This window comes from Ambystoma mexicanum, chromosome 7p (genome assembly GCF_040938575.1).
Source record: "Ambystoma mexicanum isolate Mex_15411 chromosome 7p, UKY_AmexF1_1, whole genome shotgun sequence".
Lineage (NCBI taxonomy): Eukaryota > Metazoa > Chordata > Amphibia > Caudata > Ambystomatidae > Ambystoma > Ambystoma mexicanum.
Window position 1 is genome coordinate 25,461,600 of NC_090939.1, and position 27,689 is coordinate 25,489,288.

The following is a 27,689-nucleotide window of genomic DNA, read 5'->3' on the forward strand; positions in this document are numbered from 1 at the left end:
GCCTTGGTTTTGATTGCCTCCGTTATTATGATGCTGCTGCATACTATTCCTATTCGGTCCATTCGCTTCTGGGTGTCCTCTATGATGTCTCTCTGACCTGACCCATTTCTATTCTGTAGATGCGGGCATTGCGCTCGCCAATGTCCTTCCTCTTTACAATATGCACACTGATTCGGCCCCACTGTTTCCCCATGCATATTCGAACTACTCCTTCTGTGTGCGTTCCCTCACCCTATATTATGTCCTGTTACTTGCTGCAATAGTACCTGTGTTCTAATTAGACATTCCTTCAAGTCTGCCCCCACCTGTTTTAGCAACGATAATTCATTCATCATCTCCTTCTGCCCCGGCGATGGTAACTGCTGCCGTTTTTTATGCGACCCCTTTTCCCCCTTCCCAGGTCTCCCGACTTCCCTACTCCTGTACGCGGGTGTAGTAAACACTTTGACAGGTGCAGTAAATGTTTTGACATAATCATTATCTAATTCATCTCTAAGCTCAAAAAGTCTATACACATGTTCTCTCACTTCTTCATCCCTCTCCCTACAGCGTGCTAATGCATTCAAATCTAACAATCGCTGCAGTGGTAATTTCCCAATTAGCTGTTTCCATTTCTCCACCAAATATTCACCCATGCATTCCAACACTACCTGTCTTTCATTGCTTCTACGAAAGTCATATATCGAAGCCAATGTTGCCGTCCCATCATTCCCGTCTATATACATCTCTTCCTGTTGCTGCAATTCCACCTTCCTTTCTTTGCTGATTGCGCTGCGGGTTACCCTTGTGCGCTCCCGTTGGTCAGTCCTGCCTCTTGCCCTCGCGGTTTCAACTTCAACCCGGGGAGGAACGGACGGAACCGAGTCTGTGTCTAAGGCGGGAGGTGGGGATGGGACAATGGGAACAGGGAGTGTCTGTTGTGGGCCTGGTGGCTAATAGGAAGTGTTACGTGTGCGGTCTGTGGCTGTGGGAGGGCTTGAGCTACCGGAGGGGGAGCTTGAGCTACGGGCGGGGTCTGGGCAAAAGCTACTGACGTGTCTGGTCTTACTTCTGATCTTGGGCCTTGTTTTGTATGGGTCAATATATTTTCTATCAATTCATCTGCTATGTGTAATTCTCGTTGTAGGTATATTTTTTCTATATTCAACTGGTTACGCCTACCTGCCCTTCTTAGACTCTCAGTCCACTCCTCCTCTTCTTTTTCTTCCGCTACCTCACCTTTTGATTTATGGCTGCGCGCATGCTTTGCTCTGCTTTTAAATCGGAGCATTGCTTCCTTTCTCCAGTCTTTAATAGTCTCAAATGCTGCAGGACGTGCTTTCTTTCTTATCAACACCCTTTCCAAGTTATCTATCCTCGCCATCTCAAAACTAGCATTAATCGGCCACTGATGGTCTTGTTGCTTTCTGGTTTGCCAATGCCAAGTCTCACAGAATATTATCGCACCCACTCCATACTTCACATACATCTCATACGCCGGCGTTCCCCCAGGTGGTACAATTTGGCCATCTTCCAAAGATTGTCTACCACAGCGGAAAAACCCCGCTAGGGTGGACAATACCCCAGGCATGTTTCAACCTTCCTCCTGGTTAATCAACCTTACCTAGGGCGTTTGATTTTGCAAAGTCAACTCTCAACCAATATCAGGATGCTTTGAATCGGGGAATGACTCACCTGATAAATCAAGTCGTCTGTATACTGACGCACCAAAGGACGTCATGTCTGTGTTTCTTGGCTTCCGCCTCGTTTCGGGACCCTCGCCTCCTTGTTCTCTAGCCAGGCATGTCGATCAGGGATCAGATGTGTGCAGATATGCAAAGGAGTCTCTCATCACTTTTACAGGGCGCCCCGAAAACCTCTTGATCCCGGCTCGATCGTCCCGTCCTCGCCGTTCTCTGCCTTTCTCAATTACAACGTTACGCGAAGGAACAAGTGGGGGAGGGTCCCTACTCGGGCGCCATCTTGAAAGGGGCCCCTAGGGGACCCTGACGTCTATGGAAACTAGACGGGTCACCACATGATAGAGACGCCAGACACGAGGTTGTATTCCCAAAGCTAGGGTTTTATTGCAAAGCAAAAGTCTCAGTTGGCCAACTCGGTCTCACGCCCGCGACGTGTATCTCTAGACCTCGAGGGACGCAAGAGAGTGAATTCCGTACATCTGTTACATATATACAAAATGCATATCAAACAATCAGCTATGACATGTTTAACACTCCCCCTTTATTGGGTTTCTTTGAACTTGGTGTGATGATGGACATCTCTAACCACTATGACACCTTCAAACATCTATTCTAGTAACAATTTGTAATTTTTGAGTGCGAAGGCATCTTTTGGTTATTGAATAGATCACAGCGCTTCTGTTCTTGGAAGCGAACTACATACGGGGGGGAGTTGCATTCCGGACCTTGCTATCTATCAGGTGTTATTCGCCCCTGGGAGCCGACATGCTCTAGCGGCTCAGCAAAGGGGGGCCGTTAGAAAAGCATAATTCAAGCCTTTAGCGGTATTATTCTAACATATTCTACCATATAACAAGACTGGCTGGCAGCTGTGAAATGATTAAATGCCCTGTGGGTCTGCTTCAAGGCTACATTAAGGAGGGAGCCGGGCATTCTTCCTGGCGCTGCCTACGTTTGTGTTTCAGCGAACTCTTGTTATCCTCACGGCCCTGCGGCCTTGTCCTTTTCACATACAAACAATAATGTTCCACAGTCGAGCAGTGTAAGCGGAAAATATACTGCGAAGCAATAGGAACAGAAAGCAATGAGCAATGGTTAGAAAACAAAATGGCCATTCTTGCTACATCAAAATGGCAGTTCATTGGCAAACTCGAAAACCTATATTCTGTCGTATCGTGCATGAGACGGTTGGTCCACGGCCACCAAAATGCGTTTGCGGTCTCAAAGTAGAGGTATCCGTATTTCTAGACTGACACTGTAACCTTAAGCAATGTAAGCAACACCAACAGTAACCTTAAAGGAATGGTTCAGTCAGAAAATATTATTGGCAAAAAAAGATGGGCAATAATAAAACAAATACCTAAAATATATATATTTTTTAAGTCCCTATGGAAAGTTTCGAGCAAATGAAGCTCAAACTTTAAAATTGCAAGCACTCGGGAGCATCCATTTTGTGATTGCAGGCAGCCTCCTCGGCTCTGCATTTGAGGCACTAAACAAACAGCAAAAGCCCCCTACTGGGAGCTTTTGCTTACTGCAGCCTGAGCAGAGCTGAGGAGGCTGCCTTCACTTTCATTTTACATTTTCTGTGCTCGCCAAGCCCAGGGAAGCACAGAAAACGTAAAATGAAGGCAAAAAGCCGAGGTGCACCAATTAAAAATATAACGTTGTTGTATTTGTGATTGCGTGGTTGAAAAACCACGGCAATCACAAATTCAACAACATTGTTATTCTGACAGCGGCAGCTTTCGCATGGAGTCTCCTGGACTCACCCAACCCTGAGGGAGTCCAGGAGACTCCCAGCGAAAGCTGCTGCATTCAGAATAACAACGTTTTTGGATTTGTAAATACTGCAGCATTTACAAATCCAAAAACATTGTATTTCTCACTGTGGCAGCTTTCGCTTGGAGTCTCCTGCACTCCCTCAGGGTTGGGGGAGTCCAGGAGACTCCACGCGAAAGCTGCTGCAGTGAGAAGCACTGCAGCATTTCTAAACACCCACGTTCTGTTTCTGCATACAGCAGCTTTCACTTTGGGGCTCTTGGGCTCCCCCCGGGGAGCCCGAGAGCCCCAGAGTGAAAGCTGCTGTAAGCGGAAACACTGCGGCATTTCTAAACACCCGCATTGTGTTTCTGCCTGCAGCGGCTTTCACTTTGGAGCTCTCCGGCTCCCCCCGGGGAGCCCGAGAGCCCCAGAGTGAAAGCTGCTGTAAGCAGAAACACTGAGGCATTTCTAAACACATGCGTTGTGTTTCTGCCTGCAGCGGCTTTCATTTTTGAGCTCTCGGGCTCCCCACGGGGAGCCCGAGAGCTCCAAAGGGAAAGCTGCTGTAGGCAGAAACACTGTGGCATGGAAACACAAGCGCGTTGTGTTTGTGACTGCCTTGGCTTTCACTTTGGGTCTCCGGTGCTCCCCCGGGGGAGCACCGGAGACCCAAAGTCATAGCCACGGCAGGCGCAAACACAACGCGGTTGTGTTATAAAAACGCTTCGGTTTTTCTTTCTAAGTTTCTCAGGCTCCTCTGGCTCTACATCAAAAAATGCACACTGGAGAACAACCTTATCAGTGCTCAGAATGTCAGAAAGGATTCCGTAAGAAAAAGGTTCTAGTTAAACATAAAAGACAACACACTGGAGAAAATCCTTATCAGTGTTCAGAATGTCAGCAAAGATTCATTTGGAAAAGCCATCTTACTGTACATGTGAGAATTCACACTGGAGAAAAACCTTATAAATGCTCAGAATGTCAGAAAGGATTCAGTCAAAAAAGCAGTCTAACTCAACATGAGAGAAAACACACTGGAGAAAAACCTCATCAGTGCTCAGAATGTCTCAGAAGATTCATTTGGAAATACCATCTAACTATACATGAGAGAAAACACACTGGAGAAAAACCTTATCAGTGCTCAGAATGTCAGAAAAGATTCCGTCAAAAAAGCAGTCTGACTGAGCATGAGAGAAAACACACTGGAGGAAAACATCAGTGCTCAGAATGTCAAAAGAGATTCAGTAATAAAAGTAGTCTAGATATACATAAAAGAACACATACTGGAGAAAAACCTTATCAGTGCTCAGAATGTGAAAAGACATTCAGTCAGAAAAGCAATCTGACTGTACATGAGAGAAAACACTGTACAAGTACTCAAGAGGATTGGACTAAATAGAAGGCAAACACCCATTAGAAAAAGCTTCTAACTGCTCTGGATGTCAGAACAGCTTCAGTGTGAAAGGGTTTCTGACTAAACATGAGACAAAACAAAGTCGAGAAAAACTTTATCAGTGGACAGAATGTCCAAAAATGTTCACGTGGAAGGAAGGTCTAAGACACCAGGAGAGGACACGCACTGTCATGAAACCTTACCAGTGCTCTGAATGTCAAACAAGGTTCATTCAGAAAACCAGTCTGAATTGCCATGAGTCAGCAGAATTATAGAAAACAGATTGCAACACCAACAAGCAATGTCTTCACACCTGATAAAACTACTGGAGCAAGTCATGTAATGGACAATTGCACACACGGCTGCTGTTGTAACGTCTTCACTCTCCTCTGTTGTGCAAATATAAAGACAACATATAATGAAACATCTAATGAACAGCAAAACCTTGAGCAACCCAGCAGCAATAGCCCAGTTGGCATAGGTGCAGTATGAGTTATTTATGGTGTAGTGTTTTGTTATATACTCCATTCAAGCATAGCTGCATCGGAGCGCTCTGAACCTGGTGGAGATGTGATGGTTTGTGAGATCAGCCAAAAGTAGAAATCAGCAAATAGTCAACTTGAGCCAGTCAGAATCTTACAGACAATTGATAAGTTACTAGACCGTCTTTTGGACTCAACTGTGATAATATTTATAATCAAATATATTTTACCATAAGGAATTAGTGGACGATAATATGTTAATTATAGCATTTTAGTGATATTTCTTAGAGCTAATTAGTGACTGAAGAAATTTCAAATGTACTGTTTTATCTTTTTCAGTGGATCTTAAGTATGTTGTGTGAGTTAGTATGAACTGTGTTTGTTGTTACCAAATGTATACATTTTATAGAAAAAATAAATATATTATTTGAAGTAGACATTAACTGTTAATGCTGGTTTTTTAGCTTGAATATTAATTGTGTACAGTTTTTAGTTTGACCTTAAATGAAGGTAAGTTTTCCTTACTCACCCTAAGGTTGTTGACAGCGAGGGACGTGCAGAATATTTCATGCAGGTCGTATATACGTAGCAGCATCTATAGCTCCAGCCGGTGACATTACCGATATCTCCAGCCGGTGACATTACCGATATCTCCAGCCGGTGACATTACCGATGTCTCCAGCCGGTGACATTACCAATATCTCCAGCCTGTGATATTACCGATATCCCCAGCCGGTGACATCACCGATAGCAATGAGTAAAGTATTGTATCAGGTCTGTGGTTATCCCATGTCGATAGCAATTGAAAGCTGGCATTCCCCATAAATATAGTAAAATAACCAAATGAGAGACACTAATGGGCACACCCCAGTAGGAAATGAGACCAGGACCAAGTGCGGGTGAAGTAAAAGACTCTGCTTACTCCGAGAGTGCTCTGCCAACAAAACAGAATACAGTCCATTATATGCTTCAGAACCGTCACTAGTGACGATTCTCTATAGGTACATCAAGTTGCATTGGGATTGGTGGACAGCAATGTTACAGTATGGCAGTATATGGGCCGGCTCCACATGATTGGCTGTTACTTCGAGCGGCACGTGGTCAGCTGGGCTCATCTAGGTGGTGTGAAGGTCAGGTCGGTTCCACGAGAGGAGGTCATTCTGTCTAAGCTAAGCTACATGCTATCTCCTGATATGCAATGAACAATACAGAATATAAACCATGTCCTAGTATGTGGGAACACCTATAAATTGAAGACACATATTTACACTTTCCGGACTCAGGCCTTTGTAGCCATGAGGGGTACAGGGCCCTTGCCCCCCAGGTGTGCTATCAGTGGGATTGATCTAAGATGTATTTGCTATGGCGCCCCAGTGCTTGAGTGAGTGACTTGATAGGTATTGGTTTTAGGCAGGATACATGATGACATGAGACCAGTTATATTGGGGGCACTCTAGGGTGGTCAATGGGGAAGTTTCACACTTCTGCTACATCAAAGATACCATGGAGAGGCAAAAGGTTGGACCTACAATAACTTCCAAAGGTGTGGGTGAAAGGAGCAAGAGCAGGTTTGTGGAGACAGATTTTTTTTCAATGACCAGGCGCCGGCCCGGTCATTCACAGGGCAGTGATGTAAAAGGGAAGGCGAGAGATACAGTGTTTAGTTTGTTACTTCTCGCGCCTAAGCTTCCTTGAGAACAGGACAGTCGTGAAGACGGCAGAGGGGAGGAGGTGGGGGTTGGCTTCCTGACTCTGCACGGACACTGAAGAGGAGAGATGCAGGCTGGCTTTTAGCACTTACATGTGGCCTCATGTAAAATGGAGGATGAGACTAAACAAAATGGAGTTCTGTGGCGTATATGCTATGCACTGCTATGTGTCATCCAGTGAGTACCACAAACCTTGGCCAGAGGCGCACAGTCAGCCACGGAATGAGCATACCATGTGCACCCTTAGAGGAATGAGGGGGGCCAGGGAGACCTCTCCTCTCTTACACAATCAACTGGCACGGATGCAGTGTCACTGGATTAAGAAAAGGTACCATTTAATATGCATTTATATTGGCCATGGATACATGTTAAGACTCATTTTCAGGGCTACTACAATACGTATCATGCTAAGGATGGGTGTAGGGCCAATCCATGTAGGCACTTCCCTCTGGAGTGTGATCCTGGGGTAATGAATAAAGTAATCTGATAATCACTCTTACACAGGACTCCCCCCTGCCCCACGTGACAGCATCCAGACCCCTCTCAGGTGTCCCACGCGGGTGATGCTTCTTCCAGGGGATTGGTTATGACACCAGGAAACAAGGGCTGGAGCCTATTATATCCCCAAGGTAAGGGGCAAAAGGGACAGGCTCCAGGCAGGTAGGAGTGGAAGGTGGATCTGGAAGGCTCCTGGATGGAAGGACAAACTTCACACAGGGAGGAAGGTGACGAGGGAGGAGGTCTCATGTAATGGCGATTACATGTGTGATCTATGCATTACAGGCCAGCGCTGTCCGTGTGTGAGTCAGATTAGGAAGACTACGGGGATGATGCCAGAGATGACAAAGCCATTTATATTGTAGTGAAAGATAAGGCTTAATCAGTGTGACCTGCTGTGAGAAGGAGAGAACATGGTGGCTATGCTTCAACTGGTAGTAGCCGGCTTGAACGGTTTATTCCGCTAAGGAATTAAATACAATTCTTTGATCAAGACAAGGATATTGGTTTGGAATTCTCTGTGACAGGATAGAAATCAGCAACTGGATGAACCCGGAGAGACTAAAGATTAATGCCTAAATAAACAGAGATCCTGGTCTGTCCATGTCCTCAGCCATTGGTGAGGGGGGATAGCTCAGGGAGAACTCGTTTTTCCTGGAAGCAAGACAGTGCAGCGCAACACAGGTTCGAATCCCGATCCTGCGCTTAGAAACTACTCGCTGATATTAGGTGCATTATAAAAGAACAATTATAATGAACAGTTCCCAAGTTTCTGCAATCACCTCCCATGGCGGTGGCTGTTCTGGAAACATCCATTAGCGTGCGATGAAATTGCTCTTCTACCACATTTCCTTTGGGATTGTACAGTACGTGGTCACATTTTGTATCCCATTCTCCTCTAAAAACTCTTCAAACTCTCTTAATACGAATTTTGGACCATTTTCAGCAATCATCTTTTACAGAAATCCATCTCTCTAAAACACAGGCTCTAAGAATTACACAGTCTTCCTCGTGCTAGTGTCTCTCATCACACACACCTCTGGTCATTTTGACAACACATCAGCAAGCACCGCTATGTAACTTCCTTGAGTCCTTCTCATTTTAATCATTTATATTTTGGTCTCTTGTTAGGCACTTATACAGTTAGCAAAACTGTTTTAAAGCGCCTACAGGGCAACAGGGTGGGGAAAGGAGGGTAGACAATGAATTACAAGGTACCTAATTGACATAATGGTGCAAGGATATAATGAGAATAACAGGGGGGAGACAAACCTACTATGCCTTATGGGTGTTCAGAACGTGCAAGTGCAGGGGGGAGAGGGGTGGGGAGAGGTGCTTTGATGCTCATGGAGAAGTGCTCAGGGTAAGTGCTGGGAGGAGAAGATCGTAAGTGCAACCACCCGTGGGTAGGCGGACCCTAAGTAAGTGCCGTAGAAGAAGACAGTGGCTGGGATGAAGGATGTGGAGGTTCAGGGCCCCAAGGACACATAAGGGCCCTATACATCAGTTATGCTACTGTATGATTAGCAGAGAGGAGGAGAAGGAAGAGGTAAAGAGAAAGGTCTTGAGGCTTTTTCCGAACTTAAGGAGGTCTTGCTCAAGACACAGAGGGAGCGGGAGGCTATTCCACAGGAGGGAGCCCGCCGAGGAGAGAGATCGACCACCAGCTCTCTGTTTAGTAAACCACTTAACGTGCAGGGAATTTGTGCCAGAAGAGCGAAGGAGTCTAGAAGGGGAGTATTTGGTCAGGAAGCGTTGAAGATAGAGTGGTCCCTGGCCTCCGATATCCTTGTGGGTAATACAGAGGGATTTGATGAGACTGTGAGCCAGTGAAGGTTTTGAAGGGAGGATAGATGCAGTCCCTGGACTTGAGGCCAAGGATAAGTCTTGCTGCCCTATTCTGGGTCAGCAGAAGGGGTCACAGGGTGGACAAAGGAAGACTGAGGAGGAGGCTATAGCAATAGTCTAGCCTGGAGAGAACCAGAGCCACGGGTAACATTGAGTCTCTGGGGGAAGATGAGGAAGGGTAGAGTCCCTTTGAGAAGGAAGAGCTGAAAGTGGGACTTCTTGACAATCTCCTGAATATGAGGGATGAAGGAAAGGGAGGAGTCGAAGATGATTCCTGGCTATAGAGGAGGGGGGAGGCATGGAGGAAGGCCAGAGTGCTGGGGAAAAGTAGGGTGCAGGGGACCCAATAGGGAGAATCTCTGTTTGGCTGGTGTTGAGGCAGAGGCCATTAGCAGTGCACCAGGCCTGAATGGCAGAGAGGCAGTCAGGGATGAAAGAGGGTGTAAGGGCGTCTGTGGGAAGTTTGAAGAATAGTTGTGTATCGTCAGCGTAATACTGGAAGTTGGGGGAGAAGGAGGAAATCAGTCATGCCAGCAGAGAAAGGTATATATTAAAGAGCCAAGTTGAAAGAATGGAGCCTTGGGGGATGCCACAGGTGGAGGAGGAAGTAGAGGTGAAAAGGCCCAGAATGGTTTTGGAGGTACGGTCATGCACAGAAAACCTAATATATCCACTTCTATCACACCACAGTCTATCTCCGACGCCACCACCTCTTTCATAGGAGGTTTCCTTATCTACAACACCTTGTCACTGACCCTACAACTCTCATACTCCTTTAGCTTCCTTTCAATATCTGCATCCATACTGTGAGAAACCCAAGGGGGTCTCATCGACCAGTCCTTTGGGATCTGTCAGTCAGGTGGCCGGGGCACGGCCATTGCTATTGGATCCAGACCCTGGGGTAGACCAGTGCAGGAGAATCACCTGGATGAAAGGGTCCCTGGGGGGTGGGAGTGGGGCACCCGGAGGACAGACACGATATCCCTTATCCCATTTCCCTATAAACCCTCCATGTTCCATGTACTATCTAGGATCTTAATCTCCCCCCCCCCCTTTCCTACAAACAGTCTGCTGCATGGACAAAGTGCTTCAGGGAAAGACAGACTCACCCACAGGCAGTCCGTTTGACATGTCCCAGCATCAGGGTCAGGCAGAGTCAGGCACTTGATCCTGACGAATCACACCTGAATCCTGACACCTTTCCCCACTGGGATAAAAGGCAGAGCATGAGAGCACGCGGAGAGCAAGGCAAAGCACACAAGCAAGTCAAGAAGAGCAACCGGAGCTAGCAAGACCTTCAGAATGGAAGAGCAGGACATTTTTGCATCCATACCCATGCACCATTAATCCCCTCTCATTGAACCTTTGGTCTTACTCAAACCCAAATGGCCTTCATGAGTGTCAGGGGAGTTTTCCTAAAGACTTCAGTACGCTGCCCCAGTGGTTTGCAGACCTCCACCTCTTAGAATCTAACTCAGCACCTTGGTACAGTGGCAGAGCAGCTAAGAGGATGATGTGTGGGGTGGGTAAGTGCACTGAACCTTAGCTAGACATGCACATCAAAGAAACTCTTATACTTATAATTTATATAAAATTATATATTTATTATATATTTACCAAAATCACTTTAAATGCTTTTGACGTTTATACTAGAACACTTCGGAATACTTCAGAATACACTTCAATGGAAACGTTCACTTTTGTGTTTGTTCACGGTTATATTTGTAGCAACGTTAGAAAGGGGAAAACAATGTTATCATATTATCGGTTATTACGCGCACCTGTGGTTTTTAACAGTTCATAGGGTATTACATTTACTCTGCAAACACATATAGTAAAGTCACTTTAAGGGAGGAAAATGGTTAGTTAGTGTAACATTAGCTTGGTTCAAGGTTCTAGAAAGGGTTTCTTCGCCCAGTAAGCCTTAAGTCCCAAAACGCAAACCTAACTAAAGGCAGTTCGGAGAGGGCTCAAAGTCTTGACATGCCGCAGAATACGAAGAGTTCCTGAGGATTTGTTCCAGTCTCTAGTATTATTGAAGCAGCAAGTTAACAACTAACAAGGGAGGCCTGTAAAAGGACTCGATGAAGGGACACAAGCAGCGGCTTGGGTCGGAGATAAGAGGGGCGTTGCCCTGGACACCTGTGGGTGCACTCCAGCGCATTGGAGTGACTTCTTGGAATCAGGTAAGCAATACCTTTTTCCCCACAGTACCTTAGGCTTTAAGATAATGTTTGTGCTGGATGCTCTGTGATGTTGCAGCTCTCGACCCGACCTCTGGATTCCTTGGTCTGATGACTGAAGGCAGGACAATGGATGGGATCTCTGAACAACTTCTTGGTTCACTCTGCAGTTTTGGTGTCTTTTCTGCAGCACCAACAAAGGACACGGATCGTCCGGTCAATCTTCTTTGCTTCCTGCAGTCCCGCACTCTGGTGAGGGGGTCTGGGCGACTTGGATCGGATCTCTGGATGGTCCTTACAGGTTCAGCAAATATTTGGACGGATTGGGCCAGTCAGTGATGATGCACTGGAAATGGGCAGCAGGTCACCTGGTATTGTCTTGGGACTGGTTGTTCTCACCAGCCAAAGGGAAGGATTCATCCTCTTTGGAGCTCATCTGTTGCATTGAAAACGGGGTCAGGACAGCAGTGGTCGCTTCACAGTGTTGCATAAAGTCTGCAGGTCGTATTCTTCTGTTACTTCAGTTTCCAGTGGTCGACTTGCTTTTCACTCCAGAAGCCTCGCCTTTTATGCAGCTCCAGCACACACTCCTCTGCAATCTCTCTCAGCATTTTACCGAAAGGGGTGTTTGGCTGTCCAACCAGGACATCCAGACACCCTGTGGGAGCTGGTCCTATTCAGGCACTCTGGCAGACAAAGGACAGGGTGTGGAAGACTCCTCCCTCACTTCCTGCCTGCCCAGACACTCTAGAGCCTATACGGGGATAACCAAGGGTTCTTGGCAAAGGCAAAAGACACACACTGACCTCCCCCTCCATGAATGGTAGAAGAAGGGCTAACAAAGGACAAACAAGCTAGTAATGGCGAAAAAAGGTTGGTACTTGGATGCCCCTATTGTGCACTACCGAGGTTATGGACATAGCCTACGGTATAAAAATTACACAATAGGTGGTAGAACACGTCCACTGCCACCAGCCATAACTAGGAGATTGTCTATGTGACTAAAAATTCACAGGAGTAGAGAGAAGGGGGATACTAAATATCCCTTTGGCACCCCACAGAAGGTGGCATGTGCCAATGTCTCAGACTACAGAGTTTTGAGAGAGATACTGAGTATCTCTCTATCCTTGAGAACTGTAGTTACTCTAGGATATAGGAAATAATCTCTAAGGAGGACCCTGAGTCCCAGCAACACTCCCCATAAGGAGCTGAGTGCTGCAGTAGTAAAAACACATATGCCTTTAAGAGCTATGGAGCAGACAGACTCCATAGTACAGGTAGAATACAAAGAATAGAGTTCCAAAAGACAGAGCCCACAAGAATGAATGAGTGAAAAAACACTGCATTCATTCAGGATTAAAAGAAAAAGGTCCAGAGGTCCAGCAAAACATGCTGGGGGTCTCACTAGGAGAGGAGATGAAGCATAAAAATGATAAATCTCCCTAACACTCATGTCCCCCAGACTAGGGACAGGAGGATCTAATCCACTCCTGAATGGCTCTCTTCATCCAGTCGGTCATACTTTCTGGAGAGACCATCAGCATTGTTATGCTGGGTACCTGACCTGTGTTCAATAGTGAAGTCAAAGCTTTGTAGGCTTATGGACCACCTGAGCAATTTTGGGTTTTCTCCTTTCATCTGCATCAGTCACCTTAAGGGTTGGTGGTCAGTTTGGATCTTGAAAGTAGTTCCATGGAGGTATGGTCTGAATTTCTTCAGGGCCCACACAATAGAAAAACATTCACTTTCAATGGTTGCCCACCTTTTCCCCCTCTCTTAAATGTTTCTACCAATAAAGCAGATGGGGTGCTCCCTGCCTTTGCTATCAAATTGGCTCAAGACTGCCACTATCCTTGTGTTGGAAGCATCAGTCTGGACTATGAAGGCCTGAGTGAAATCTGGAGCTCTCATCCCTGGAGCTTTACAGAGGGCATCTTTCAGCCCCTGGAAGGCTTCTTCACAGTCCTCATTCCACTTCACCTTTTTAGGGTACTTGGGAGAGGAACAGCTATGGTCCCATAGTTCTCAATGAAGTTCCTGTAATAACCAGTAAGTCCTCAGAAGACTCCTACTTGAGTTTGATTAGTTGGAGTAGACCGGTCTTATACAGCCTGTATTTTGCTGGGTAAGGGCTTGATTTCCACTCCTCCTACCTCATGACCAAGGTAGACCACTTTACTCTGACCAACTTGCCACTTACTTGCTTTGATGGTCAGATTGGCCTGTTGAAGGGCCTGCAACACATGTCCCAGGTGGTCAAGAGATTCTTCCCAGGCAGGGATGAACATTGCTATGTAATCCAAGTATGCCCTGCAGAAGTTCCCTAACGCATACAGAACATGGTTAGCCATTCTCTGGAATGTGGCAGGTGCATTCTTTAAACCACTGGGCATGACCTTAAACCGGTACAAGCCTTCTGGGGTTGAGAATGCTGTCTTCTCCTTGGACTGGTCAGTCATGGCAATCTGCCAATAACCACTTGTCAGGTCAAAAGTACTGAAGAATTTTGCTGAGCCCAGCTGATCCACCAGTTCATCTGTTCTTGGCAAGGGATGGGTATCAGTCTTGGTAACTGCATTTAATGCCCTATAGTCCACACCGAATCTACGTTCTTTAGTTCCTGCTTTTGATACTAACACAACTGGGCTAACCATGGACTTGTGGAATGTTCAATCACTCCAAGGTCAAGCATCTTATTGACCTCTTCTTTTATGTGATTCCTCCCCTTATCTGACATACATCCTGTAGCCCCGCTTTTAACAGGTACACTATCACTAGTGTCAATGTCATGCTGGGCCCAAACGGTCAAGCCTGGTGTAAGTGAAAACAGAGGGGCAAAGTGAGTTAACAAAGCCTTGCACTCCTCTTGTTGCTGTATTGCCAGATAAGTAGAGTGTTTTACCCCTTCTACTGAACCATCTGAAGGGTGTCCCCTCAGAAGATCTGGGAGAGGCTCACTCTCCTCCCCTTCTTGATTAGAAGCTAAGAGCAAAGCTCCTATCTCTGGTCTGGAAACATAAGCCTTCACATGGTTGGCATGAAAGACCCTGGGGGCCTCCTTGGGTTTGCCCAAGTCTACCAAATAGTTGACCTTTCCAGGTTTTCCTACAACATTGAAGGGTCCTGTCCATTTGTCCTGTAAAACCCTCTGTCTTACTGGAACCATGATGAGAACTTGTTAGTCTGAGTAAACTCCACCATGTTTGCTTTCTGGTTGTGCCATTGCTTAACCAGAGCTTGACCAGCTTTCAAATTCTCACTAGCCTCTGTCATCAAGAGTCCCATCCTCTGTCTGAGGCCAAGCGCATAGTCAGTAATCCTACTGGTCTGAGGGAAGGAGCACTATCCAGACCCTCCTTGATCAGAGCCAAAGGGCCTCGGACTGGATGACCGTAAAGTAACTCAAAGGGGCTAAAGCCCACTCCAGCTTGAGGAACTTCTTTGTAGGCAAATAGAAGGCATGGCAGAAGAAGGTCCCAATTTCTCCTAAGTGGTTCTTCCAAAGCTACAATCAGGCTCTTCATTGTCCTATTAAACCTCTCTACCAACTCATTTGTCTGAGGGTGGTAGGCAGTTGAGAACTTGTAGGTCACTCCACAGGTTTGTTTTCCACATGGCCTGCATGTAGTGGAAACCTAAACTCTGACCCCCTATCAGATACAACCTCCTTAAGAAAGCCTACTCTGGTAAAAATGCCAAGTTGGGTCTTAGCCAATGCCTGAGCAGTAAAAGTTCTCATTGGAATAGCTTCAGTGTACCTGGTGGCATGGTCTACCACAACCAATATAAATCGGTTAGCTGAAGATGTTGGCGGGCTAGGGGACCAAAAATGTCAATCCATACCCTCTCAAAAGGAATTCCCACAATGGTGAGAGGCACTAAGGGTGCCACATTCTTGCCTTCACTCACAAGTGTGACAACTCCTACAGTGTTGTTCAATCTCTGCACCCATCTTAGGCCAGTAAATGATATTCTCTCCTTGGTCTTCTTAGAGCTTAAGTGACCAGCCAGGGTGACTTCAAGTGCCACTGTAGGAATTTGGGTCTCAATTCCTGGGGTACCACCAGTCTCCGGAGGTATCCTGGAATAGAATCCATAGACACACTGTAGAGAAGTCCATCCTCCCAGTATAGCCTATGCTTCCCAGGGTCTTGCCCTTCACTCTGGGGAGCTGCCTGCTGACACAGATCTTCTAGAGAGGGATTCTCTCTCTGTCCCCTACTGAAGTCTGTTCTTGAGGGTCCACCTTCTGCAAGCAAAGTCTGCAGCTCTTGATGGTTTCTTGGATCCAGATCTTCTAGACAGGTTTGAATCTCCTCCTCCTCTGACTCATCAGAGGAGGGTTCTTCAGGGGATTCCTTTGGCACCAACCCATCCTCAGCTGGTGGTGGGGACACAGGGGTGACCTCTAGGTTTTCAACAGGAACCTTTTTCCTTGTGGGAGTTTTGGTCTTGAGGCCCTTCTTTCCTTTAGAGACTGTAGGTTTCCCCTTGGTCTGAGATGGAAGATCTCTTAAGGTTGCCCCCCTGGCTTTCCTTGTCAACTCCCTTCTCCTCTTAGAGGTGGGTTTTGGGTGTGCCGGAGACTACACCTAAGGCCTTCAAATCATTGCCCAATAGTCACCGTCCTGGTACTTCTGGCTGAACACGTACATGTCTTTTTACAGTCATCTCATTACACTTAATGACAACTGGCAATACCAGGCACATTTGGACTGGACCTCCTGCTAACTTGGCAAGCCTTTTGGGAGCTTTAGCAACTTCCTCAGGTTGAAAGAAACTTTCATCTACCGCTGTACTGTCCCCAGTGTCTCTAATGGCAGGGGTGTCCTGACCATTTACAAGTACAAAAATTACTCTTTAGTATTTTCAGGAATGGAATTATAGACATCAATGCTATTTAGTTCCCACAGTCCCAGAGATATTAAAGAAACTCTAGCCTGAACTCTAGACCACGCATAGAAGACGTGGTCAGGACAGCAGTGGTCCCTTCACGATTTTGCAAAGGGTCTGCAGGCTTCTCTGATTATCTTCTTCTTCGGTTACTTCTGTTTCCAGTAGTCGACTTGCTTTACACTTCAGAAGCCCCCCCACCTTTTATATAGTTCCAGCACACACTCCTCTGCAATCTCTGTCAGTATTTTACAGAAAAGGGTGTTTGCCCGTCCTCTCAGGACTGCCAGAACCCTTGTGGGAACTGGTCCTATTCAGGCACTCCGGCAGACAAAGCACAGGTGGGTGAAAACTCCTCACCCACCTCCTGCCTGCCCAGACAATCTGGAGCTTTGGCAGGGATACCCAAGGGTTCCCGCAAAAGGCAAAACACACACACTGACCTACCATTCCCAGATTGGTAGTAGATGGGCTAACAAAGAACAAACATGCTAGTAATGGTGAAAACAGAAGTTGGTACTTGAGTGCCCCTATTGTGCACTGCCGAGGCTATGGACATAGCCTGCGGTATACACATTGCACAATAGTTGATAGAACATGTCCACTGCCACCAGCCATAACTAGGAGATTGTCTATGTGACTAAAGAGTCACACAAGTAGAGAGAAGGGGGGGTACTAGGTATCTATTTGGCACACCACTGAAGGTGGTGTGTGCCAATCTCTCAAACTATAGAGTTTTGGAAGAGATACTAAGTATCTCTCGATCCTTAAGAACTGTAGTAACTTGAGGATCTAGACAAATAATCTTAAAGGAGGACTTTAAGGCAACACTGCTATAGAGCAGACAGACTCCCAAGTACAGGTAGAATACAAAGAATAGAGTTCCAAAAGACAGAGCCCACAAGAATGAATGTGTGGAAAAACACACAATTCATTCAGGATTTAAAGAAAAAGGGCCAGAAGTCCAGCAAAATGTGGTGGGGGTCTCACTAGGAGAGGGGATGAAGTATAACAATGAGGAATCCCCCTAACAATAACCAACTTCCTGATCCCTCCAGCACGACCACTCTGCCTGCCCTGACCATGCACCTGCCTTCCATTTCCAGTTTGTTCTTAACTCTCTTGTACCCTTTCAGCTCTTCAGTCACACATTCCACATTGTATTTATAATTCTAGTCAGCATCACAACTGTCTGCCTGTGTTTTCCCATCGAGCATCCCAGAATTCACAAAAAACTCTCCTTTTCTCATTTCACCCTCTTTGTTGCCTGCTTCATCCTCTTCTCCAAGTTTCCTCGATAAAGTATACGCCACTACTTTCTGATCTCCTCTAATGTAATCCATTTCAATCCTCGTGGATAGACCGCCAAGCCCTCTTTTGCCAAATATTGACACCCATGGCTTGTGATCAGTGACTATGGTGAAAGGTCTCCCACTCAAATAGTGCTTGAATCTCTCTACTCCCCACACACATGTCAAGGCTTCCCTTTCCAAAACTGAATACCTTCTTTCTGCACCCTTAAATGTGCGCAATGCAGAAGACACCATTGGAAGGGGCCCCTACGGGACCCTCGCATATGGAAACAAGGCACAATCACCACACATGAAATGATACGCCAGACACAAGGTTGTATTCCCAAAAGCTAGGGTTTATTGCAAAGCAAATAGTCTCAGTTGGCCAACTGGGTCTCACGCCCCGCAACGTGTGTCTCCAGACCCCGAGAGACGCAAGAGAGAGAGCATTGTACAACAGTTACATATATACAAAATGGGCATTTTACAATCAGCGGTGACACATTCAATACCACCCATAATGCATTTCCTTTGAACTGGGTTCGATGATTGACAATTGTGACGAGTGTGACACCTTCAGACATTCATTTTAGCAACAGTTTGCAATTTTGTGAGCCTGCAGACAAAGTTCTTTGTTTAAGAGAACACATTGCTTCTGTTTTTGCAAGCAAGATGCGTGCAGGGGAGAGACACATTCCAGGCCTCGCTATCTCCTAGTTTCTATTTGTGTGCTAGGGGTCAACTCGCTCTCCCGGGCTAAACAGGGCTCAGAAAGAGGGGCTGCAAAGAAGAGCATAATTCAAGCCATTAATTGTTCTTTTCTACCATTCCTACCGCATGAGCGAGACTGGCTGGCACCTGTGTAATGATTAAATGCCTTGCTGCTTACTTACAAGGACTTTTGAGGTAGGAGACCGGGCATTTCTGTCTGGGTCGCCTGCGTTATGTTTCAACAAGTATCTCGCGGCCTTGCTTTATGCATGAACAATAAAATAATAGTTGAGCAGAATAAGCTTTCAGCAAAGCAGTTTTGACAGAAAAGCAAGAGGCGAAAGTTAAAAACAAAATGGCAATTTCAATCACTTCAAAATGGCCGCACTTTAGTCAAGCTGATAGATGTGTATTTCTAATACCGACACATGAGGCGGTTGGTCTTCGGCCAACAGAATACATTGCCTCCATCATTGAGGGGTGTCTACTTTTTCTGGACTGACACATTGGTATCACCTTCTCATCTGGATGCATCAACACACTGCCTACTCCATATCCACTTGCATCCATGTACAAGTATCCTGGAGCTCATTCCTGAATCCTGCCAGGGCTGGTGCTTCCATCGGACTCTAGCTGACACCTCTACATTCTTTTTCACACAACTTGCTTAAATTAAACTTCACATTCTTCTTTGTCAAACTCCTCATATTATCTTTTTTTTTAATTTTCCATAATATTCAATGAATCCAGGGAAAAAATGCGAAGTCTCCTTTGTTCCTTTGTGACTTTATCTTATTGACAGCTTCAATGGCATCATTCTTTGGCCTCCCTCCTCGTTCAGACAGCTTGTGTCCCAACAAATCCACTCTACCTTTCCAAAATGTAAATTTTTCTAACGATATGGTCAATGCCTCATCACACAAACTCCTCAAAACTTCCTTTGCCACTATTGGCCTGTTAGGGAGAATTCTCCAGAATGGCTAATTTCCCTTACCTACTGAGTCCATCAGCAACTTTGCTGGATTTCTAGGATTAATTTTGTCACCTGGTAAAAGTGTGAGCCTTTTTTCCCACTCTTACATGTGTTTTGCTGTGTGTGTTTAACATTTTCTTGTGTTCATAGACTGTGGAGCCTCACCTACTCCATAGGCATCATCTTTTTAGTGTGTGTTACACAGAACCTTCAGTGCAGTGACACAGGGTTGTCTTTTAGACTTCACAACTCCGACTCCATGTTCTGGGACTGACTACTGTCTCCCAGAGCATGTAAAGTTGCCAATGACTTTATTAGTCTCTTTTAAAACTCAAAGACCCAGTACAAACAATCTTACATAGAGTTCTGGAAAGGGTTAATACTTATCCCTTTTTGTCTGTTTCTCTTGGAACATTGTTTTGTTCCCTTTTCATTAGGACTTGGCTGGTGGCAGTGGTATCTACCCTATCTTTCCTACCACAGTTATCTTTAATAGCCCTGGTATTGTTTTAGGCTATCTTGGTAGTCTTGAACTTAAACCTGCTGGACGATATACGTTTTTATACCGTTCCGGCTGGGTTTATTCGCCATTTCATTTTGTAAAAGTCTTTCTAGTGTTTTACTCTGCACGCCAAACCAGGTTTGGTTCCTTTGTTCGCCGTCCTTTCACAGGCTTCTGCACAGAAGCCCTCTTTAGGCACCTGTATGTCTGAGGGGGACAGGATGTGAGGGAGGGTTGTAGGACTCCCTGAACAGGGTCTCCTTGGAGAACCATGTCGCACTCTGATATGATTGGCTGTTGTGACTGTCCCGGCGGGACAGGAACCCCACTGTGTGATTGACAGCCAGGCTGTGTGAATGGGGAAAAACTGCATAAAAAGCAGGTCTCTGGGTCTGGAAAGGCAGAGTTGCCACTGGATAGAGAGAGCCGATGAGAAGCTGACAGAAGAGGACCTCTACCACGACTGCACCTCCCGGTGAAGCCCTGCTGCGGGTCCGAATCTTCAAACTTCGACGGCAGGGAAGATCTGCAAGGAATCTTCTCCCCTTGAGCTGGTGAGAACAACCAGTTCACCAAACTGCTCACCAGGCCTCCCTTCTCTGGTTGAATTTTTCTGTACAGAGCTACAGTGAACGGGATAGCCAGGAAGAACAGACCCTGCTTGCGTTTTAAGGAGCGCACCTTTTATTAGTCGCTTTGCTCTGCTGCTGGTTTCTTCCCTGGGCAGTGCAGGACCCTCCAGTCTTCCTCCTTCTTGTCAGTCCGACAGTCGCTTCAGGAACCGTGAGCCTGCAGGACCTGCCAGGAACGTCTGCCTCAGCTACACCATTCTTCTGCTTTAAAGGTACTGTGCTAACCCGGCTGTTCGTTTCGTCCAGCCGCAGTGAAAGTGTGTGAAATCTTTCGCCAATCTGAGGGCTTGTCCTTCGCCATTCTTTAAAGTAACTTTTCGTCTGACCAACATCGTTCTGAACTCTTGGCAAAGACTTAACCGCAAACTACTCTGAACTGTGTGATCCTCTGCAAAAACTTTGGTCCATTGACTTTGGGCCAGGCCCCTTTAATTTGATTTCCTCACTGTAGTTCCTTTTCTAGATTGCTCTGCCTACTTACTTGTTGGTGCTGTTCAATTTCTGTCTAACTTTGTCTTTCCCTCCCTTTTAAATTGCTTGAGTGCCATTTTGCTCACACTTCATTTTGAGCCTAACTTGTCCAGAATCTATTGGGTTCGGTGTAGTTTATTAGTAGCGTGATTTGTCAACTGCTTGATAATAGTGAAATGTTTAATAACTGATGTGTAAATAAATGTATATTCTTTTACTCAGAAACCTTGAGTCAGTGTTTGTTTGAATCATAGTAATTGCTGTCCTTTGTGTAACTATTGGTACTGCTCACTTTACTCTTGAGATAAGTCTGGCTGCTCCGCTACTGCTACCACTTTACTGTGTAGTACAGGCTTGTACGAAAGGTGAATTTGTACTGTCACTTGTAGTCCTAATTGTGTGTGGTGTTCCCAAAGGGTACTGCATATAATTCTGCCTAACATGGCCTTGTACTCATATGAACCCCTCAATCTTGCTGTGCTACTGTCCTACATCTTCATTAGGAAGCCGGCCTGTAACCACTTGACAGTGATGTGACACCACTCACAAACAGGCACTATCCTGTTGCTAGGCAGAATGACGTGGTAGCCGTTGATAGATGCAGCTTTCGTCCTGTTACCAGGCAGGATGACGTGAGGGTCAGAGGAAAGGTGTGCATATGGCTGAGCGATCAACGGAACGTCTTGAGCTACAGACGAGGACTCTGTTAGGTGAGACGCAGTATTTGTCTTCCTCAGAGGAGCAAGAGTCAGTAATGCAGAAATATGTAATGACCTGTTGTCGGAGGGAGACTTTCTTCCGCAGAGCTAATGGTTTTGATGGTGGTGAAAACTGGCATAATTAATCATGTATTGTGAGGAAACCCCCCCCAACAATGTCACCCACATTTATGAGGGTAAAAACCTCTTTGATTCACAGGGGAATGTTAAATGCGAGCCTATAAACATTAGCATCTTAGATTTTGAAAATTCATCTCAGGTAAATTAGAACCACTCATTAAATCCTCATAATCCTCCTTTAGAAAAGGTAATGAAAGATAGAAATGGATTTGGTAACAATATTCCCATTAAAAGGTGTAAGTTGAACATTGGGGACTTCCCAAAGTAATGGGATGAAGAACGGTGATGCCGAGGCACTGGGCTGCAAAGTTCAGGCTAATTGGGTTAATGACCCACACCTGAGGCAGATTGGGAGGCATAAAAGACCCCCTCAGGTGCAGGCCGTAGAGAGCAGTAGTGGAAGGTGGAGCGGTTGCAGTTACTCCTCATTGCAGGTGCAGCAGAAGGAGAGCAGAGGCGCCGGAGCCGCTGTTGTTTGCCGAACGGATGCCGGTTCTGAGAGGGTCTCTACCTCCAGAGACCTTGATAGCCGATGTTGCCCAGCAGGAAGCGCTGTCTGTGAAAGACTTCCCCTTGAAAACCCTAGCTGCAGAGGTTGCACGGCAGGAAGAGTGAAGTTTGAAAGATTTCCCCATATTATGTTTGGCTCCGGTGGCAGGCAAACACCGGAGACCCTGTGGAGCGAGGAGAGCTCCTTTTCAGACTAGAGTGGGCTGCAAAAACTAGAGAGAAGTAGTTTGATGGGCTGAGCAGAGCAGAAGACTCAGAGGCAGCGGACCGAGCGGATGCACACACAAGAAGTAGTGAGTTCACTTGCATATTGAGACCCCGGGCCACTCCGTGATCGCCCGCTGGCCAGTTATGGGTACTTTGAATACCAAACTGATATAAAAAGAGCAAAGTGGTAGAACTAGAAGCATTGTGAATATCGAACTGATGTGAAGCAGAATAATAATCAATTTGAATACCGAGCTAATACAAACAAGAGAAAGTGTCAGAATAAATACCTGGCTAGCAGGCCAGAAAGTGGCCATTGTGTTCAAATGGGTCAGAATAATTTCCAACAGCAAGAGAGGGCAATAACACTAAAAGCCAATACAAACAACTATTGCCAAAGCCAAAAGAGGGCAGTAGGAAAACAACTTTAAAAGAAACATCCTTGCCAAAGCCAAGAGAGGACAATTAAGAAATCAGTGGTTTATAGACCTATTGTTAGAGGGAGAAAAAAGCAATGGGAGGAACTGACCTAAACAAGCATTGCCTAAGCCAAAGAAGAACATGACTGAGAAAACGCTATTATCAGCACGTGGTTAATACAAGAGCAGGAAAGGAAGAGTGGCAGGAAAGCTACCCTTCTGACAGAAGCTGTTCAGGAGGAGAGGGGCATAACATACATTGCATCTGGCAATAATAATAAGAAGAAGAAGAATGTATTTCTTATGTAGCACTACACACCCATAGGTCTCAGAGCACTGAAATAACAGAAGACATTACACACAGGGGTGCAATAAACAGCATTAATGCGTTTCATGTTTTCCCAAAAGACTTTACAAGTTGTTTGAAGTAAACGGTACCACTAAGGTGCTTGTAGTAGTTCTGCTGGTCCTGGCAGGCGAGTACACCAGTGCAAGGGACCTTGTAGTGGTAGTCCTGGAAAGTGAGTGGACCAGGTGGAAGTCTTTGAGGTGCTGTGGTGTGGTTAAAAGTGTCGAAGAAGAAGTGACAAGACCACACAAATATATTGTGAACTGTTGTGGAAGCATTCTGACAAATTAATATTGATGAGGACAGTATTTTGTGAACTGTTGCAGAATCATCCTGACAAAGGCATTGTCGTTGATACTGATGCACTGTGGAAGTATCCTTATTTTCTGAGAAGAAGTGTTGTTGGACTCTCTGATATGAGTAGAGAGACACCAGATTTGTGGCATATTTTGAACTGTTGATCAAGTTTAATTTATTTATTGTTAATTTGTATAAAGTGCTACACGCCCGTGGGCCTCAAAGCGCACAGATTACAGACAGGGGTTCAGCAGAGATCAAGCAGTTCACAGGGGAACGCAGTGGGCTCAAGCAGAGGGGGAAGAAGACCTTAATCTGCTGAGCTAAAGAGGAGAGTTTTGAATGAAGAAAGGGATCTCAGGGCAGATGGAAGGGCATTCCATTCTTGTGCTGCATGAATATCCAAGCTTGTTCTTCCGAATTATTTCAGACAAAAGCGGAGTAGGTATAAGGTATGATTTTTATTGGAGCGCAATACCCTTGTAGTGCGTTTTTATCAGGTACTGTGGGGCTGCAGATATCTGGCATGTGTGAGTAAGGTATAGGATGTTATGCCTGATTCAGGTTGATTGGGAGCCAGTGTAGGCTTTTTTTAAAGTCAGAAACATTGTCACGCTTGGCCAATCCATACATTTTTCCTTACAGCACCATTCTAGGTAGTCTGTAAACAGGATAGCTTGGATTGGGATATGCCGGTGGGCAAACTGGTACAGTAGTCCAACCTTGAATTGACTAATGCAGGGGCCAGTAGGGATCTGTTTTTTGAGGTAAGCTAGGGCCTGACCTACTGGAGTAATTTAATTTCATAACCGCAGCAGGAGTGAATTCTTGAGACCTGTTGCTTCATCGACAACTCAGAGTCCAGGATGGCGCCTAAGGTTTTCACAGATTTACTGACTGTGATCCGATTGACCACGATACAGAAGTGGGAGTACATAGTATCAAGTTATTTTGAATGAGGGCCAGAGGCAATAATGAGAAGCTCTCTCTTCTCATTATTTAATGCAAGCAAATTGCAGGCCATCCAGGTGTGAATTTCAGTGTAGTCATTATTCACAATCTTAACATCAGTGGTGTGTGTGCCAGACAGCCCGAATAGGACCTGGGTGTCATCTGCATAATTAGCATATTGGCCACCCAGTCCATCGAGAAGATCGAGTAGTAGTCTCATGTAAATGTTAAATAGTGCAGGGGAGAGGCGGGATCCCAGTGGGACTCTGCACATTGAGGAAATGGGAAAGACCTTGGCATTCTCGACTGCGACTCTTGATGTTCTGGGCCCAGAAAAGATTAAATCCATAGGGCCGCTTTCTCAGAGCAATTTATGATGTCTCTCAGCCTTTCTTGGAGCAGGTTGTGATCAATAAGATCAAACCCTGCAGAGAGGCCCAGCAGCATTAATAATGCTGTGTGGCCCTGTTCTACAATGCCTGAGATGTTAGATTTAAGGACTAGGAGTGCCGTCTCAGTCCCGTGCCTGCTCTGAATCCAGATTGGTGAGTGCCCAAGATTTTGTTGTCCTCTACAAAGCTTTGTCGCTGCAAATATGCCACTGTGTCATTGGTCTTTAAGAGATATGGCAGATTAGTTATCGGACGATAGTTTTTAGCTACGGCTGGGTCCAGTGTCTTGTTTTTCAGTAGAGGAGTTATCCAGGGGTCCTTCAGCGAGGCGGGTACCATGCCATCCCTGAAGGGGGCCTGATTTTTGTTGCCATTCACGCTCGCCCTTTTCATTTTTCTTGCTGCCAGAATGTTATCACTAAACCAAGAATATTTGACGGTTTCTGATTTCCCTTTATTTGCCTTTTCAGGGGGTAAGATATTGATGGTAGTCTTAATAGCATGGGAAAGGTGATACACCAAGTCAGAGAAATTGTCAAATATTTCTCCAGTATCCAGCCTTGAGGAGAGGAGATTGGAGAAGTCGATTGGCAAGACATTTTTCAAATTCCTACATTTTATCTCAGTCCTCGTGTTGCTGTCTAGTCTGAGTGTGGCAGCAGGTAGCAGTGATGTCATGTTAATTAGACATAACTGACTGTTAATATGGGTATCAGTTAGGTTTTGGGTGAAGATCCAATCTAAGGTGTGACCACAGGGTGTGGGTCTGTTTTTCACCATTTGGGAAAAGCCGATGGTTTCGACGGCAGATAATCAAGAAGATGCCTTAGGGTGATTAGAATCTTCATCCCATAAATTGAAGTCACCAAGTACAATTATAGAGGAGTTGTTTTTTATGTGTTATTTAGTAATGCAAGCAGTTACTCCTCAGACAAGGGAAGATTCTATGGAGGTCTGTACAGAGTGAGTATGGTCAGATCAAAATTGTAGTTGACTTTCATTTTTTTGACCAGGTGTTCGTATCCCTCAAAGTACGGGGTGTTTACGGAGTGACAGTCAATATGTTCTTTCACAATAAGCGCTACTCCTCCCCCTCTTTTCCCAATTTGGTCTGCTCCATAGATCTTGTATCCTAAAGGGATAGCAAGTGAGAGACTAACTGGAGCAAGAAGAACTTTATCAGAACTGTGTTGCAAGACAGAATTTCCTTATTCTTTTTGAAATGTTGATTGAAATCCTGTTTGAATCTGGGAAAGGGGAATTCACCCAGGTTACATGGAGAAACAGTTATCAGGCTATTGAACACAACGTATTATTTTGTTATATTTGAATTGCCATATATTACCTTGTTCAGTCTGTTGTACGTACAAGTGTGAGGCACAGTTTCCTTTTGCAAGTTTCCTTTAGTTACTTTGATAGGTTGGAATTCCCCGTTAGGGTAGGGATATTGAGACGTGTAGCAAACCCATATAAATTGATAAAATGGCATCTTATGAAAAACCTTCACAAAGTTGTCCGCCTCACATTTCAGACCCCTCACACTGCACACTGCAGGCAATCGTACCTGCCAATCCTCTTGCAGTCACCCACACAGCACTCGGCAGTCCTCCTCTGCCGCACCAGAGCTTCATGGTAGGCTTCGCAGAAGGCTTCTTGTTCCAGACCAGGACTGCTGCTGCTGACTATGGGTCCGGTCAATTTGATCATCACCAGTATTAAGTACGCTGCAGCCGTATATTCTTCACTTAATTTTATTTCAGTTACAATGAATGCAGCAGCAGCCCCAGCATCTGCTGCCCCTTCCTGTCTCCCTCCTTCTTCAACCTCCTCTCACTTCAACCACAAACATTCTATCTCTGCATTCTGTCTTCCATTGGAACTCCCTCAGCTTTTACATTCTAGCATGCAGCTTCTGCTTTCTTCAAGTTCAGGTTAACTATTTACACCATGCAACTCTCATGACACTATTATGTTAATAACACTATCATTCCAGTAAAGTGTTATGTTTAAACTTTATTGTAGGAGATCACCATGTACAATGATATGTTGGATGAGAATATATCACTGAATATGGTGATCTCCTACAGTTAGCACCGGTCAAACGCAAATGCATATTCAAAAAATTAGGTCACATAAAATGACGGACCACTCTAAACATAATAGTGAATGTTAATCTATGGTGTCACTTTCACTACAGAGAACCTCTACAAAATATACATCAGTCAGCAGACACAATATATGCTCAAATTCTAAACAGCATAGGAATTGGTGTATTCACTGATCAGTCAAAAGGATCCTTAAAAAGTAAACTTTTACATGAACTGTATGTACAAATATCTTCAGGCCCCCAACTGATGGATCAATTAACACAGCAGAATGCACAATGCATGTGCTTTACGTCAACCCTTACAGACTATGCCCAATTTAATGACACAATGCTTAAAAATAAAAGACAATCCATAGTTCACATTAACTGCATAGACAAATAAGAAGTTCATGGAATGACAATCCTTATGTGTCAACAAGCCACTGCACACCTAAATCTACTAGAGAAATCTGAATCCAACACAACTGGATTTGAAAAAGTATTAACTCGCTGCCTCAACTGCAGAGTAATTCTAAGTTGTAAACCTGACGTAGGTCATGGTTTAGTTAATAGATCAATAGGAACAGTTGTTGCTTTACTTTACTA

The 27,689-nt window shown here is 45.3% G+C and overlaps 2 protein-coding genes across 2 annotated transcripts in view; both read left to right on the forward strand.

Annotated features, from left to right (window-relative positions):
- Positions 1 to 27,689, forward strand: part of LOC138525638 (zinc finger protein 84-like) — an 835,666-nt gene that overhangs the window by 355,727 nt on the left and 452,250 nt on the right. The window lies entirely within an intron of this gene.
- Positions 4,222 to 4,845, forward strand: LOC138525877 (zinc finger protein 25-like). Its single transcript, XM_069636166.1, has one exon. The coding sequence runs from the start codon at positions 4,222 to 4,224 to the stop codon at positions 4,843 to 4,845; it is 624 nt and encodes a 207-aa protein (XP_069492267.1).